This window comes from Choristoneura fumiferana, chromosome 27, assembly GCF_025370935.1.
Source record: "Choristoneura fumiferana chromosome 27, NRCan_CFum_1, whole genome shotgun sequence".
NCBI lineage: Eukaryota > Metazoa > Arthropoda > Insecta > Lepidoptera > Tortricidae > Choristoneura > Choristoneura fumiferana.
In genome coordinates this window covers 4007322-4025379 of record NC_133498.1, presented here as the reverse complement: position 1 = coordinate 4025379, position 18058 = coordinate 4007322, and the positions used below count along the sequence as shown (strand labels likewise).

Genomic DNA, 18058 nt, shown 5'->3' with positions numbered 1-18058 from the left:
ATAATACCGATACCGACAATAAGCCGATACCGATGATAAGGACATACATTGATAAGCTGGTTGCACTTCTTATCAATGTTCTTTAATAGGTTTCGAATGTCTCTGCTTGTGGAAGAACGAGACGAAATACCCTCTATTCAAGGAAAGTCTCGTCCAAACCAAATGCGTAAATTGAAATACTTGCCTGCATACTCCTTGCCACGCAATAATAACACTTACGGTAGAAGAACCAACAAGTATTTGCTACCACTCATTCTTAACTACCTACCTAAGGAATTGTTGAGTGAAATCTTGAACATTATTAATAACCCCAATAAATTTAAGTCGCTGTTGAAGAAACACTACATGGCTTGTGAACCATGAGACCAGATGTTGTATTATAAAATGTATAGATTGGACTGTTACATATATATATATATATATATATATATTTTGTATAACTGTGCCTAGATTAAGCTACATATATTATATTTAATAATTAATAAAAGTAAAAAGCATCGATCTGTGTGATCTCGCCAACTATTACTAAAACCCTAGAGGTTTCCAATAGTGGCCAACTTTGTAAAACCTATTATGTAAGTGTACCTAAATAAAAAAAAAAAAAAAAAATACTTCACCTGACGTCACAAAGGTCACAAAGTGGCTGTAAGTTGAAAGCGACTAGTAGGTTAATAATAGTAAATTGTGGCTTAGGGCCGATAAATAAGGAATAACGGACGAGTTTATTAGATGCTTCGAATACTTAGAGCGTTGATGAGTCGATTTTAGTAATTCCAGTAGGTACCGCCCGTGTGAGATACGTTTTTCATCACATTTGTGAGTAAATATATAAAATTATTCTATATTTAGAAGACTACAAAATCAAAACATATAGCTATAGATATTTCAAGTTGTCTTAGAAAATTTAAAATAACAAAAAGACTCCAAAACCTTTTTTTTTGTTTTTCTGTCATCTTTGTCACTAAGTGACTATTGAAAATGACCCCACAGTCCCACAATGCGTACATTCTGTTTAGAAGAGGGGCCTAGTGGAAGCAGACGGAATTCAAGGATACCCACAAGTTTGTACGGAACCCTCGGCGCGCGAGTCCGTCTCGCACTTGACTTTTTTTTTTTCAAGTAGCACCCGTGCGAAGCCGGGGCTGATTGCTAGTTATACACATGTATGTATGGATAGGTAAGCACGTTAGGCACTACATGCAAATCATATTTATTGACACTGCAAATGATAAGACCTACTCATTCACTCACAGTCAATCAACATGTTGTTGCTGGCGCTCGCTGTTTTGCTAACTCTGCTGGCATATCAATACAGCACAAGAAACTTCAAATACTGGGAGCAGAGAGGCGTCAAACATGACAAGCCTCTCCCACTCTTCGGAAACGCGTACGCCAAGTTTCTACAGAAAATAAGCCTGTCTGACATGTACACAGAAGCCTACAGAAAGTATCCTGACGAGAGATACGTGGGGCTGTACTTAGCTAACGACCCGAAGTTGGTTTTGAGAGACCCTGAACTAATCAAACACGTTTTAGTGACCGACTTTTTACACTTCCATCCGAGAGGGTTGCTCCCAGCCAAAAGTGTGGTAGAACCGATGCTTAGAAACCTCTTTTTCGCCGACGGTGATCTGTGGAAACTGCTTAGACAGCGGTTAACTCCAGCCTTTACTTCTGGTAAGCTGAAAGGGATGTTTCCTTTGATTGTGGAGAGGGCTGAGAAATTACAAAAAATTGCTGCCGCGGCCGCTGAGACTGGCGCTGAGGTTGACGTCAGAGACCTCATGGCGAGATACACTACGGATTTTATTGGAGCTTGTGGCTTCGGGATCGATACTGACAGTTTAAACGATGAAAACTCCACGTTCCGGCGGCTAGGGAAGCGCTCATTCACCAGGACCGGGAGGGATGGCTTCGTCGCCATGTTGAAGTTCGTAGCGCCGACTGTATTCAAGAATCTCCACTTCTTAGTGCCGGAAATAGAGGAGTATACTATGTCCTTGGTGAGGAGTATATTTGTGCAGCGGAATTATCAGCCTTGCGGCAGAAACGACTTTATAGATTTGCTGTTGGAAATGAAGCAGAAAGGAAAGTTGGTTGGAGAGTCTTTGGAGAAGAAGAACAGTGACGGTTCGTCGGAGAAAATTGAGATGGAGTTGGATGAAGTGTTAATGGCAGCGCAGGTGCTGGTGTTCTTCGCGGCCGGGTTCGAGACGTCGTCGTCGGCGACCAGCTACACGCTGCACCAGCTCGCCTTCCACCCGGAGGCGCAGCGCAAGTGCCAGCAGGAGATCGACCACGTGCTCAGTCGGTACGACAACAAACTCTGCTACGACGCCGTTAAAGAGATGAAGTATTTGGAGATGTGCTTCAGGTAAGAGTTCCTTCGTTTATAATAGGTTAGGTTCTATTGCAATATGTTACCTACCTATTTTGCTTCAATTTTATCAAATTGCTGGTTCATCTTATCTAATTTATAACTCCTAACACTTACGGGATTTATTCGAGTAATGAAATGCTGTTTAAATCTACGAATAGATATGTTTTTGGTAAAAATTTCATTTTTAATACAAGCATTTTTGCTGACGGTACTTTTTGGCCACTTTACTTGCATTGTCACCCTAACTACATTTGCATTCCAAATTTCAAGTCGATGCCATTAACCGTTAAAGAGTTCCCTCCTGCGGAGACGAACCTGGCCGGACTACCACGGTCACTACCAGATTATTGTGTTGTCACGCAATTTACATAAGTATGCCAAACAAGTCAATCCGACTACTGGAAGTTGCTCGAATTTAACTTGCAAGATTTGACTACAAACAGACAGACAACGTGACAGGTGAAACTAAATAAAAGCTTGTAATAACAAAAGACGAATAAGGCTTTTATTTATTATTCTACTGGATGGCAAACGAGTATATGGGTCTCCTGATGGTAAGAGATCACCACCGCCCATAAACATCTGCAACACCAGGGGTATTGCAGATGCATTGCCAACCTCGTCTAGGTTGCCAACGTCGTCTAAGATGGAATACCTCAAGTGCCAGTAATTTCACCGGCTGTCTTACTCTCCACGCCGAAACACAACAGTGCAAGCACTGCTGTTGCACGGTAGGATTAGCGAGCAAGATGGTGGTAGCAATCCGGGCGGACCTTGCACAAGGTCCTACCACCTGCGGAAGGTTATAAGCACCTCGATGTTTCGACCGTATTGCAGAGGACACGCGAGTAGAATCAAGTGTAGGTAGAGTATCACGTTCGTTTAGGTGACCTATGTAATGTATTATAACGATATTATCTAACAGCACCCAGTGCCATTCAGTCCCGTTCTCTTAGCCAAATTTACTAGCTGAATAGCTTCAAAATTGTTTAAGAGGCAGATCAAATCCCTAAGCTACCACGACAAAAAACTTACCAAACCAACACCTTCCAGAGAAGGCATGCGTCTCTATCCATCCTTGGGATTCCTGGCGAGACGCTGCGTCAGCACCTACACGCTGCCAGGCTCTGCCGTCACCATCGACGCGGGTGTCGGCGTCATCGTCCCAATCCACGCGCTGCAAACCGATCCGAAGTACTTCGAGCAGCCGGAGCAGTTCCGACCGGAGAGGTTCGGTGTTGCTGGAGACATCGCTAACCACGTGTACCTCCCGTTTGGAGAGGGCCCCAGGGCTTGCATAGGTGGGTGAAGCGAGACCTTTGGCCGTATTAAGGTGCGACCAATTTTAAGCAGCGGTGCCGTGGAAAGCATGCGAAAAAAAACGGTGCCCATACGATGCGTCACTGCGATTCCGTACCGTCGCCGTTTTTTGAGCAGCGGTTTGGTCACACCTTTATAGAAAGAAAGAAAGAAAGAAAGAAAGAAAATACATTTATTTAACGCCATAAAAAACAAACATAGGAACAAACATAGAACAAATAAAGACATACATGACGCTAAACAGGTTCAGCATAATGCCACGGCAAGCCGTGGCGCTGATTTTCAGTGAGGCTTATCAAAAACTAACTTAAAATAAAAATTTAAAATAAAATAAACAAATATTAAATTGTATGGCGGCTTAAACAGTTCAAACGTGTGCAGTTGAAATGTTTTAAGTCACCGCCAAAAGTATACTTTGCAAATATGAAAATGCATATTACTGTTAAAATGGTTATTTAAAAACAACATGCTACATACTTGACTCCTTCAGGTATTTCTATTAAAAGTATCTTACTTGACTAAATAATACGCCAACCAACAGTGGATACATTTTTGAGATCTTAACGTAATAAACCGAACTCATTCAGTCTACCGCCAATTGGTAAAGCGAAATCGACGTTTCTAGCTTATTTATAAGGACGACAAACATTATGAGCGCCTAAAGTGCAAAAAAAAAAAAATACAAGGTAAGATCTGAAGGTTTATCTAATGCTCTGGCGCTTGCGATCGTAAATTCAAATCATTTATTCAGTAAACAGGCGGCAATGGGCACTTTTACAATTTTTTAAAAGAATGCGCCGCATGAAACTTGGCAGAAAGTCACTTTTTTAAAATAAAAATATTAAAAATAAAATACTTAAAAACTACAATATAAAATTAAAGCAAAAATTGCAAAAAAAAAAGAATAAAACAGGGATGTATGGGGTCCCTTAGTTACAAAAGTAAACAGATTACTATAAAATATATCTGCGTTCAGTGGAAGTGTCGAATGCTTAATAATGCTCATAAATTTAAAAAAAACAACATCTCTTTTTACCCTCATCTTAAACCGTGTGGCAGAAAGAAATGGTGAAAACGATTGTGATTCCGTTAGAGAATAAGGCCTCTGACCCCTATAGGTACCACAAAAGTTACAAACGCTATAATCCTAGGACGTAGCTACCACGCGGGCCCAGTGCGGATTGGGAACTTCATACCCACCATTGAATAGATTAGATTCCTAAAAATGTACATTCAGGTTGTCCGTCAGTTAGATTTCCAAAAAATATCGCACACGTCTTTTTAGGGTTCCGTACCTAGAGTAAAAACGATTCAACTTTTGGATTAGGAAAACACATACGAAAACGAACTATAAAAGTTCAAGTATACATCCGTTGCAGGCGAGCGTCTGGGGCTGATGCAGTCGCTGGCGGGGCTGGCGGCGCTGCTGCGAGGGTTCAGCGTAGCCCCCGGCCGGAGCACGCGCCGGAGCCCCCGCACCGACCCCAGCTCCACCGTCACGCAGATCATAGAGGGCGGCTTGCCGCTGGCGCTGCTTGCCAGGAAATGAGTCACCTCCTGAATTTTGAGGACTCTTTCGATTTTCGCTCTTTTAAGTACTCTGTTACTTATTTATTTATCGTATGACGATTACACACTGGTGAACACATAAAAAAACGCTGCGTTAAACACAATGCGTTTGACGCACATCAATTTTGTATCAGATAATCTAAATATCAAACGTGCACTTGCCGCTGCTGCGGTCACCGCGTAAGACAATGTTTGGTAAAGCGTGCGGTCCCTCTGACATTATACTATTTAATACGAGAGCGAGAGGGACGGTACGATACGAACTTCGAGTTTCGTAGTAGCCTTATGCCTCCTCTACATATCGACGGATGCGTCGGCAGATGGATCCGCAACCATATCTTCGGATAAATTGCGGTCCGTCCACACATCGGCAGACGTGTGGACAGGCGCGTTGCGTTCGCGCTGTCACCCTTTGATCCGTGTCGAAAAACCGACACCAAACGGATGAGTGGCAGATGCATCGGCCGACGTTAAATACCTACCACAGACAAGCAAAAACCACCCTCTACACCTCGGCGGACGCATCCGCAGATACAATCTGCCGACGCATCCGTCGATATGTAGAGGAGGCATTACAGACAGGTACAATCCTATGCAAGCGACGCGCACAGTCAGCGCTGCTCATACATGTTCAATGCGTCCACCCGCTCCGTGCAAACCGCGTCAGCCAGCATAGACCCAGACTCCCGAGTGCCGGCTAAGCACCAGCAGAGCAGATGTTCCCGTATTCCGACTTCTAGGCTCTAGCCGGAGTTTGTAGTCTTCCGTGGCATTGGGAAGCAAGAAAGGAACAAGTTCACAATAAAATAGATGCAGTCGGGTCACAGATATCTTTACATTTTAGTACCTTGTCACTGTATGCCCTGTAAAAATCCATTCTAATATTTTAAATCCTAGTGTGTGTATTTGTGTTTGTATGTTTGTCCGTCCTTCACGTCGAAACGGAGCGACGGATTGACGCGATTTATGGCATAGGATAGTTTATGGGCCAGAGAATGACATAGGCTACTTTTTATCCCGGAAAAAAGCAGTTCCCGAGGGAACAGCGCGCGATAACCGAATTACACGCGGGCGAAGCTAGTTTTATAGAAAAGTTCAAACATGAAGTGTCAGCGCAGCGACAAGGTACTAAAGTGTAAAGATACCCTTAACCTGGACTGGTACATACGAAAATTTAAATTAAAAAAAATGATGTCGATTATTAACTATTTCTACCAGTACCAATCCGGTGTTATGTTGTAACTATTATTAATTTATTATATCACTGGGCTTACCAGGATGTAATATTAATAAGTGAAAGATTAGGTACTATAAATATGACGATTACCGATTATCAATGACCTACGTGAAGTCATTTGATAACTTTTGAGAAAACTGCATTAAGTGCTTACGAGGGGATTGATGAAAATAGTTTATTGCTTCTTGTAACGTAACACAAACGTCATTTCAAATAACCGAACAATTGTGTTCGATAGGTAGGTGGCCAAACTATACTTATTTGTATTTTGATCGGGTCTTTCAAAAAAGGCCTTTTAATTTCTTAAATCGCCGTGGTGGCCTAATGGTTTGACCTATCGCCTCTCAAGCCGAGGGTCGTGGGTTCAAACCCCGGCTCGCACCTCTGAGTTTTTCGAAATTCATGTGCGGAATTACATTTGAAATTTACCACGAGCTTTGCGGTGAAGGAAAACATCGTGCGGAAACCTGCACAAACCTGCGAAGCAAATCAATGGTGCGTGTGAAGTTCCCAATCCGCACTGGGCCTGCGTGGGAACTATGGCCCAAGCCCTCTTGTTCTGAGAGGAGGCCTGTGCCCAGCAGTGGGACGTATATAGGCTGGGATGATGATGATGATGAATTTCTTAAAATGCCGGCAGCGGACCAATGACTCTCAAGTAGTTGGTAACTTCCTTGCTCGTTTACCTCGGTTTTGGTGCTATGAACCAGTACCTATTGCAATAAATAGGTATCAAGTTTATTTAGCACTGGCCTGTTGCCCGCGACTCCGTCCGCGTGGAATTAGTTTATCGCTATCCCGTGGGAACTGCAATTTTCCGGGATAAAAACTATCCTATGTCCTTTCCTAGACTTAAACTATCTGTATAAAGAATTTCATCTAAATCGGTTTAGCGGTTTAGACGTGACGAAGTAACAAACAAACATACTTACAAACTTGTTTTTTTATAATATTAGTGGGATAATCAACGCTGCTTTTTTAATATCATCTATTTTATACAAGGTGTTAATTAAATAACTGAAAACCAGAAAGTAGTTTGCTCAGAATCGAAAGTGGATTATTTATTGCGCCCATTCTAAAAGTTACGACTGCAACAGGCGCCAATTAAATATTTTAGCAAGGTTGCATACATATAATACTGGCTGGTTTGCTGTCACTGTGTGATTTTCTTCTAAAAACTTCAAAGCGCAACTGACAAACACAAATCATGAGTGTAGAGTTAGAAATGAAGTAGAACTACTGACTTAGCAAAACATACCAATATCTTTTAAAATAAAGAAGATATTCAAAAATAAATTCAATCAACTTTCTTAAAATGAAAAAATATTTTTAGAGTGTCTGAGGTTTTCAGTTATTTAATTAACACCTTGTATAGTATAATATATGTTTTCTGTACTTCTTACTATGTGTTGGTGTGCAATAAAGAGTTATTGTATTGTATTGTATAATCAGTAGGTATCGCGGGCGTAGCGGTGTATCCATACCTACTAATATTCTACTTGACATCCCGTAACTTACATTATCACAGATAATGGCACAAATAAAAGGTTTTTTTTAAACACGCATTGTTTTTATTAAAACTTTAACAGTTAGTTACATAATCTAGTTACAGCATGGAGCAGAAACAAAGGTGGCAAACAAATTAGCATTTAGACTCAAATGCAATAGATACAAAATTAGCGCATCAGGCTGCCCGTCTACTGGGAGGCTACTACGAAAATCAAAGTTCGTATCGTACCGTCCTTCCCATTCTAGTGTTAAATACTATTAGCGGCAGCGGGACGGCAAGATACGAAGTTCGAATTTTACACTTCGTAGAATAGGAGGGGGTAATGCGGAGTAGAGTTGCGGACTGTGTCTGTACTGTCGCCATCTGATATGGGTGAAGACCAAAAAGTTGCACACCGTTAAAGCTGCGTTAGCAGGTACTTATAATTTTCTGGTTTAAGAACTTTGTTCTCATAAAGAATTATAACAATTCACTTACATGAGAAACACTACATTTACAAAAATTAATTAGCGTACAGTAGCAGATACTTAATAAATAACAATAAATGAAACAAAAGTGGGTACATTAAACTTAAGCTATGTAGGTAAGACGATTAGCACAAGTCGGCATCACAGATCTATGCGCCAGCGATTTATACGTAAACATACAAATGTATGATTAATTTTCGTGTCACAATGGAAAAAGTTATTGGTTGTGCAACTTTTTGGTCTTCACCCATATTTCGGAGCGGCCAAGGTGGTCAAAAATATCGGTACATGCACTCTATTATTAAGAGCGTTTATACCTGCTGAGCTGGCAACGTTGCATTTTTGTAAGTTTTTCTCGATTATTCCATAAAAATTTAATGAAAAATAAAAATGTTGTCTGATAGAACACTTCTTAATATATAAGTTAATGTGTCTACTCCAATATAATAATAATTCGTTATAGACTTTTATATTCTTTAAAAACGAATAAATGTTTATAAACGGTTTTTAAAGAAAATAAAAGTCTATTACGAATAATTATTGGAGTAGAAACATTAACTTATAAATTAAGAAGTGTTCTATCAGAAAAAATTTAAAATTTTCATTAAATTTTTATGGAATAATCGAGTAAAACTAACAAAAATGCAACATTGCCAGCTCAGCAGGTGTAAACGCTCTTAATGTGTGTATTAGGGTTCATGTATCGATATTATTCACCGCCGTGGCTGCTCCGAAATATCTGATGGCGACTGTACACACATAGGCGCGGAGCTAGATGGCAGAGCGGAGCGGAGACGACCAGAGGCTGTAGGGGAGACCGAGGAGTTGTGACAGAGGTGAGTAGTGACAATGTCGATTTCTTGAAGATTCAAGACTTGAACTATCAAACGCGTGCCGTTGCGAGCTTGCTAGCAGTTAATAAGTTCCCAAAAATCGACGTTGTCACTACTTTACTTTTCTCTGTCACAACTCTCCTTGGTTTCCCCTATTACACGCGCGGACGCTTGCTATCGCATTAATTATTTCTTTCTGTCTAACGGTGTAAGAGGGCAATAGAAAGAGATGTTGCAACCGTGTTTCTTGGACACTACAATTTGGCCGCTTTCAAGTCCAGGGTGAATGAGCATTTACTAGGCAAGCGTGCTCCATCGTAGGCCTCATCCTCGCTTTCCATTAGGCGTGATTGTGGCCAAACGCAAGCCTATACAGTATAAAAAAAAAATGTTGAAAACGATGGCAAGAGCCCGCTCGTTGGACAATAAGGCCTCTGGATAGCGTAGCGGAGCTAGAAAGTAATGCAGAACGGAGTTGCGGATTGTTTTTCCATTCGCGGAGTTTCCTCGCTTCTCCGCTCGCGCTCGTTTCTCCGCCCCGCTTCCCCCTTTTTCCTCGCTCCAGGAATAACATGGTCTGGAGAGGAACACTCTATTGTGCCCTCTCCCCACATCATAACTGGCTACGAAGCGAGAAATTACATTACCTATTTCGTAACTAGTACCTTTGGTTACGAGACTGAAAAGACAGTATGTTTTGATAATGATTAGGTTCCATGTAATATTTAACTAGATTTGTACCTACATCGAGTTTCAGAGCATCTTCAAGGTTGATATTCAATACAATTAGAACCTTATTCCCACGCCACTAGATCCCCTGTTTCTTACTCCATGGATACAGATTCTTGTCTAATGTGTTAGGACAGAGCATCATAGAATGACTTTCATGAAATGCCAAGAAAAAAATGAGAAAAATAACCAGAACATTTTGAGTAAAAACTGCCAAACAGTACGTGGTTCTACTGAAACATTTTTTTTTTAAATTTGAAGTGTAATTTTAACACGTGAAATGAAAAAACCGTAGGCATTTCAAAAACCGTCATAACCTATGACGAAACAAGAGCTGTAACGTTTCAAAAATATATTATCAGAAATCACACATTACATATTCATAATTTCCCCTGTGTCATAAAATATATCCGTAATTTGGCGATGGTTGGTCAAGTTTGACTTCACTCCCCAGTAAATGTTTTTTTTTCAGGATTTCCAAGTGGCTGGCAAATGTCAAAACAGGGGTTCAGCGAAACCATCTGCTGCAATGTTCCGAGGAACCTGGCCCTCTTCATCGTCCGGAGGCCTTATTGTCTACCGCACTTGAAATCACGATCGTTTTCACTACTTCTTTCTGTCACACTCACACGGTATAGAATAGAATGAGGGCAGAAAGAGATGGTGGATGTGATCACGAGCACCAGAGCATTGGACAATAAGGCCACACTGTATTTAGATTCAGAACACAGAAATCCGAACGCTTTTGCATGAAATCTATATATTTTTGAAACGTCGTATTATTAACTCGACTTTACACAGTTAAAATAAATACAATAACTTATTATACAACCCTATGAACTATATAAAAGTAATTTATACCAAAATTCTCTTATATTGGACATTACAAAGTTGCGCAGGGGCAGTTAGATTGACAGACGAAAATAAGACTGGATGTAACCTTACTCCTTAGAGCAGAAAAGTTCAACATTAAAAAAACTTTGCGTTAAAAAAAACAGGTTTTTTTAATTAATAATGACGAGTATTTCTTTTCTATACATTGGTCGACGATCAAAGTACACGGCGTCAAAGGCGTGACAACATTTCGAATAAAAAAATCGACATAAACTTCAATAAATCGATATTCACTCAAACTTGCTCAACTATCTGCGGAAATCTGAGTATTTATCTAGATAGAGACTTACTCCGGATTTTTATTTCAATCTCTTTGCATTTATTACCGGTTCAGATAAAAAGTTTAAAGTTAACCGATAAACGCTTAAACGTTAAAGTTTATTGGGTATCGATGTCCGGTTAATTAATGCGAAAACATTGATCTGAAATTTTGATTTTTAATTTGAAATACATAATTGCACATTGGGCATCACAGAGTGAATCTGTAATATCAGTGATTGAGTAAATCCAAATGAACACAAAATACTGGATCAAGACGATGTAAACAACACAGAAAAAAATATATAGGTACAGGTCAAGCCTATACTTAATACAATTACAATTGTTCTCAAAACATATGCGCTTATTCGTCGTTACTTTGAGCATCGGCTAAATGTATGTATTTGTCATTATCAAAATGTTCTCGAAAAATATATCTGATATTATCTCGAGTTGATGAGGGTAGGTGTAAGATACATTTTTGATTCAAAATGTGCAACAGGTATCTACAGAAAAGAAGCGACCTAACCTGGTGCAGTACCTAAGTCGTGGCAAAATGTGGGTTAGGGCACTTCTCTACCGTTGGCATAATTTAAATTTACAAACATATCAGATATACTTTGCTAATAAGGTACAGGAGCAGTTGAATTGTATCCCTTTGAGGAACTTTCAGACAGAAAATATATAGATACAGTCCGAAGTGGCAACTCTTTCTTCCCAGACCAACGCTACCTACCTAAATGTCTAAGTCAACTCTATCTCCCCAGATCAACTTAGCTTTCGACATCAACCCCACCTTCTCGGGTCAATCCTATCTTCTTAAGTCAACTTTGCCTGGGTCTGTCTTGAGTCACAATAACAGTTTTTAATGACTTACGGTTCTTTATTTGTTCTGGATGTAGACGTAAATGATTACCTTTCATAAGCTTCTGATATTTCAATGCAGTTTCATGCATGCAACTGCGTCCAAATATCTGGAGTTTATTTAGAGTAGGTAGGGTAGGTTTATTTAGAGGTATGTCTACATTCTACATCCTATAACAAATATATTGAGTCACAATGTGGCTGGGCACACCGCGTTTAGCACGATATTTGTGCTCCCTGCTGAGCGAGGCATCGACGACTAAGTGGACGAAAAGGAATTGCATGAACGTAGAAAAAAGATTCTCTGAACAAACAAATACGGAAATCGTGTGCGAAAGAATCAGCAGTCATTTATTAAAACAGACCATAGAATCATAACTAGAATTGACCTGGGAAGGTATCGGTGACTTGAAAGAATTGACCTGAGAAGGTAGCGTTGATCTGGGAAGATAGCGTTGGCTACGGAAGGTAGCCGTGATCTTAGATGGTAGCGTTGATCTCGTAAGATAGCGTTAACTAGGGAAGGTAGCAATGACCTAAAAAGGTAGCATTGATCTGGAAAGGCCCAATTGATCTAAGAATGTAAAGTTTTCACATCTGGCGGTATCACAGTACCTGACAGTGCAAATCATGATGACATTTTAATGTGATTATGTGTGTGGAGGCATACCAAAGTCGCCTAAATCCATGCAAATTGGTATCATAGTGTGTGTTCTCTGTAAACAGATAAAGCTCAAAATGCAGTACCTACCAATATTCGAAGACTTAGGCAAGTTTAAATATGTTAAACAAATTTTATAAAAAAAAATGCTATTTATTTATCTAGTATCTAGCGGCCTGGCTACAAGGTACGTCGTTGGCGGTACAGGGACCGTTTTCTCTGTTGATTGTGTTTGCTGCCTGATAAAGTTAACTATTTGATTCTACGAGGATGAAATGAATGATGAAAACTATAACTTGGCGTTTTCCACGTTTCATCTTCGAAGTTGTGATAAGTCATGGCGGCCATGTTTGTTTGTCGCCAGATGGCGCTGCCCCACGCAAGCGCAACGGCTGCGTTCAGCGTGCCGCTTAAAGATGCGTTTCCACCAATAATGAGCAATCTCTGGTGGAAACAGCTGAGCGGAGCGAGGCGAGTTAAATGAAGCGTTTCTATTGGTTAATGAAAAACATATTCCTCCCACATTATTATTGGTGGAAACGGAGCTTAAGGCCGTGCCGCACGACATGTCACTTTTATCAGTCAGTGACTGTTAAAAATGGTCACGCCGGAAGACCAGCGCTGACTCCACCCCAGGAGTCTGTATTTATGCTGAAGCGGGAGCATGTCGTGCTCGTGCACACGTATAGTTATTTTATATTATTTTTTATTTTACCCTTTTTGTATTATTTGTATTTATGTATTACATGTCATTCTGAAAGGGTGGCACTGTGCTGCGAGCGCCAAGACCGCACAACCATAGAACAAAAGAAAACGCTCGTCACGCCGCCGGTCGCGCTAGGTGTGGCCAGGGAGGCTACTCAGATATTCCAAGTTCGTATCGCACTGTCCCTCTCACTGTCCTATTAAACACTATTAACGTGACCGGGACAGCACCATACGAAGTTCGAATTACAGATCTATTGAATAATGTTTTTCCATCGTATCTATTTCAACTAGCTTACTGAAGTTTAAAAGCTAAGTGAGAAAGCAAGACAACGAAATTTTCCGATAAAATACGACGGCAAAGCATTATTCACTATATCTCTGTACCTACATAGTATACCTAATGGGTGTTAAACGTGTAACGCAATCATCCTGCTGGAGAAGTTGCGCAGTAGCACCTTAGCGCACTGATTTATCAATAACATATCTATATTTACTTAGTAAAATATTAATCTATACCCAAATACCAAGTAGCGCTCGAAATTAACTAAATTATCGTTTAAAAACTTAATTGTATTTACCCTTTAAATTACACTGTATTGTTTTAGGTATTCGGAAAAAGTTACTAAATGAAATTTAAGCGCAAATCATTTTTTTTTAATCACGTCGCTCGAAAATACCATTTGGATTCGGTGCAAAATTGTGTGGAATTTGAAATGCGAATAAAGTAGAAAATAACACCCGAAAAACAATTTCATTTAGAAATATGTTAGATTTTGTTGAACGTTTTACTGATAAAAAGAAATAATATTAAAAAAATAGAAGCGGTAGATCATTTCTGATACCGTTCCATGTAATTTGGAACGTACGTCGTGATTTATGATAGTTGCGGTAGATGGCACCACACGTCACTACTGCACGTCGTTTTTTTAAGTTGAACGTCCAGTGACAGTCCTAATTATTAACAACTATTTAACACTCAGTGGAAAATTTTGTTGGCGTTGTAGTTTTATCGCAATACACATATTTTTAACATTTTGGAATTGTTTTTTCGAGTGATGTGATGTCCAAAATCCGTTCTCAAGTGGTGTCATGATTTTTTCGAATATCTAAAACAATATATATTTATTTTGATTAATTTATCTAAGGCTGCGTTTGCACCAAATATTAACAGGGTGTTTAGTAATGACTGTAGTAGGTATATTACATTAGTGTGTTTCTATTTATTATACTTAAAACTTAGCGGTTTAAATAACATAACATATAATGATTTTCCATTTTGTTTTGTTCAATGTAAACGATCAAATTTCTGGTCGAATTACAGAAGACCAAAAATTCAAATCATAATTTTGACACTGATTAAAAAATCATCATATTATTTTAGATTTCAGGTTAGTGAATCGAAATTTTTAATAAATATTTTATTTGCTTATATATATTTAAGAATTGATAATAAAGATTTTTTTTCGAAATGTCGATCCTTCCTTTTCCAAAACAGTCAGTTGGCACGAGTCCGTACCCTTATTTTTATGTAATATTTACTGAACACCCTGCATATTAACGCAACAGTACGGGCCTGTCGTTCATTTGACTTTATAAGAACAACGCAGGTAGTTAACAATATGTCTCTACTCTACCCTCTTGATAACTGAATAGAATGTGTTGATTAGGGTATTTCTAACCTATGTACAAAGCCACATACCGAACGCTGCAGTATTAACGGAAAAAATACCGATTCACGATTTAATACTTCGGAATACATAGCAATTTTATATTGAATTTACAATATTCTAATATTAACATACCTGACAAGTGACTCTACACAGGATTTCGGTCATTGTCCAGAAAATAGAACATTTTGTATATTATTATTATTACTTAGGTATCAAAAATCTACAATCAACACAAATTGTAAATATAATAGTATCTTTTTACAGATGTAGTATATATAATGTTTTTCCATCATATTTTGACGGATAAGTTCATATTTATATGTATCTTGCTATCTCAATTAACTTCAGTAAGCTAGTTGAGAGCGCAGATAAATACAAACTTATCCGAAAAAAAATACGATGGACTAACACAATTCATTCAATGTACACAATCTCGTGACGATAATGAGTTGATTGGTTTGGTGTAACAAACGTTTATTTTATTTTTTTCCGTTCTATTATATCGTATGTATTAGGTTAAGTTTAGTCTGTAAATTAGAATAATGATAAAATAAAGATAAATGACTACCTACAATAAAAATATCGTCACTACTTTAAAAAAAACTCGTATCACAAAGTAGATCATTTTTCTGAGTAGACCTTATGAACATTACGTCAAGGTTCAATTTTGTTGACATATTGATTTTAGATACGAGATTTTTCAAAGTAGTGACGATATGTTTTTTTAGCACCAAGACGGTTCTAACGTTTATGTTAGCGACTGTACCCTTAGTGTTGGCGAACATGCCTAATGAACGACAGCCCATAGCTTTTGCACTAAAGATGTGCGACGATGTGTTCCGAGGAATGTGTTTGTCATGAACCAATAGAAACGCTCCATTCACCTATCCTCGCTCAGCTTAGCTCTAGTGGAAACAGCTCGGCGGAGCGAGAATAGGTAAATGAAGCGTTTCTATTGGTTCATCACAACACACACTTTACAGGTGGTAGGACCCTGTGCAAGATCCGCCCGGATTGCTACCACCATCTTGCTCGCTAATCCTGCCGTGAAGCAGCACTGCTTGCACTGTTGTGTTTCGGCGTGGGGAGTAAGACAGCCGGTGAAATTACTGGCACTTGAGGTATCCCATCTTAGGCCTCTAGGTTGGCAACGCATCTACAATCCCCCTGGTGTTGCAGGTGTCTATGGGCGGTGGTGATCTCTTACCATCAGGAGACCCACTTGGTCGTTTTCCATCCAGTAGAATAAAAAAAACACCTCGCAACACATCCTCGCACATCTCTGGTGGAAACACAGTCTAAAATGCATTAACTAAAATACCTCGTATACGCAGTTGAGTTCAGTGAATAACTTAAACTAACTTATTTTACTTTAAAGCTATAAAGACCCACTCAGCCAAGCGCGAAACATGCCCCTCCACACTCACGTTATTTTGATTAATTCCATTTGCTTACGAAAACTATAATGAACAGACTTCGTAAACATCGTGACACTTTGCACTTTTTATTTTGAAAAATAAAATAAAACAGTCAAGTACAGTCAAGTTAGAATTTATATTCTTTGTTTTTTATTAGTAGTACCTATGTAAACCAATTTCGATTCCTAGGCCACCACACAGAACCTCGTCATTGTGACATTTTATCATCCAATAACTGTCAAATTTGATTTTTATTGAAATGTTGATTTGAAACAAATAAAAATAGTAAATCAATTGAGTTTTCAAATAAGTGACCTCACCTGGTATTGCCAGAGATCTATAGGAAAATCGTGATTTGACAGTTCATAAAATGTATGTCAATGAGGGTTTTTAGAAATATCGCTAGATGGCGTTAGTGTCGTGAGATCCGTTAGACGTTTGCTCGTGATTGGTTAAATAACTAAATGAGCCAATCGCAATCAAACGTCAAAAGGTCCTCACGATACTAACGCCATCTAGCGATATTTCGCCTCTGTGAAAACCCTCGTTGATAAATGTTGTCAAAAACGTTATTATTAATTCGTGCTCAATATTACCTTGAGTGTGGAAGGCATTGCTCCAACTTTGAACGTTGCGTAAACACTACGCACAGTTAAAGAAACAGAATTGCGTACCAGGGTGGAGCCTTTGTGTTTCTGACGTTATATTGACATTCTATACATCTATCAAAGAAATCATAGCAAAATTGATTATGAAAAGGTGCCCTAGTACGCGATTTAGATAGTTTCCTCGACTGTACATGCTAGGAGTGTACAGTTACCATCAGATATTTTGTAAAAATACTCAAATATATAAAAGCACTCTTAAGCCCTGTTTCCACCGCGAGCGGGGCGGACTCATTGAAGCTAGGGCTGGTTCTCTCGGGATTCCACTTTATAAGTCTGATGGTAACTAAACAAGTAATAATCGACCAAAGAATGGCCTTAAGATTCAATTTTATTTACACGGCAAATTAAACTAAGATTATACTTGCTTGCAAGTCAGTTTGACAAAAAAAAAAGTTAAATTGGATTTTTTGACACAAAATAGTCGATTATTAATCTTTATTAGTAAAATGAGACTCTCCCTTGGTTATCGAACACTTCTAAAACCGACATTCAAAAACCGGTTTCAAAATAAAGGCATACCCCCTTATTCATAAAACTTAACAAGCCTATGTTAACTGACAAATGCTTTGTCCCTTTCTAACAAATACAAATGTCGAAGTGACAGATAAGGACAAACGAATTTTAGCGGCATTTTAACTAAAATAGGTTTGATTGTCGTTTATGAATAAGGGGGTTAGTCTGGGTCTATGCTGGCTGACGCGGTTTGCACGCGCGGGTGGCCGCCTGTTGAACAATAGTATGAGCAGCGCTGACTGCGCGCGCGCGTGCATAGGATTGTACCTGCACCCGCGCCAGCTAGCATAGGCCCTAATGGTTTTTAATTAACGGTAACTGACATACCTACCAAAACCTATACCGCCCAAAATAAAACA

General features: G+C 39.2%; 1 protein-coding gene across 1 annotated transcript; it reads left to right on the top strand.

Moving 5' to 3' along the window:
• The first annotated feature begins 1253 nt into the window (after positions 1–1253).
• LOC141443618 (cytochrome P450 6B7-like) lies at positions 1254–5336 on the top strand. The gene is made up of 3 exons (XM_074108958.1): positions 1254–2374; positions 3434–3681; positions 5080–5336. Exons 1-3 carry the CDS (start codon positions 1263–1265, stop codon positions 5247–5249), a joined length of 1530 nt encoding a protein of 509 aa, XP_073965059.1. The 5' UTR covers positions 1254–1262; the 3' UTR covers positions 5250–5336.
• Positions 5337–18058: the final 12722 nt, after the last annotated feature.

Coding starts and splice junctions, on each gene's coding strand:
- LOC141443618 (XM_074108958.1), top strand. CDS start 1,263: ATGTTGTTGCTGGCGCTCGCTGTTTTGCTAACTCTGCTGGCATATCAA. Junction 2,375..3,433: donor TATTTGGAGATGTGCTTCAG/GTAAGAGTTCCT, acceptor AACACCTTCCAG/AGAAGGCATGCGTCTCTATC. Junction 3,682..5,079: donor GGGCCCCAGGGCTTGCATAG/GTGGGTGAAGCG, acceptor CATCCGTTGCAG/GCGAGCGTCTGGGGCTGATG.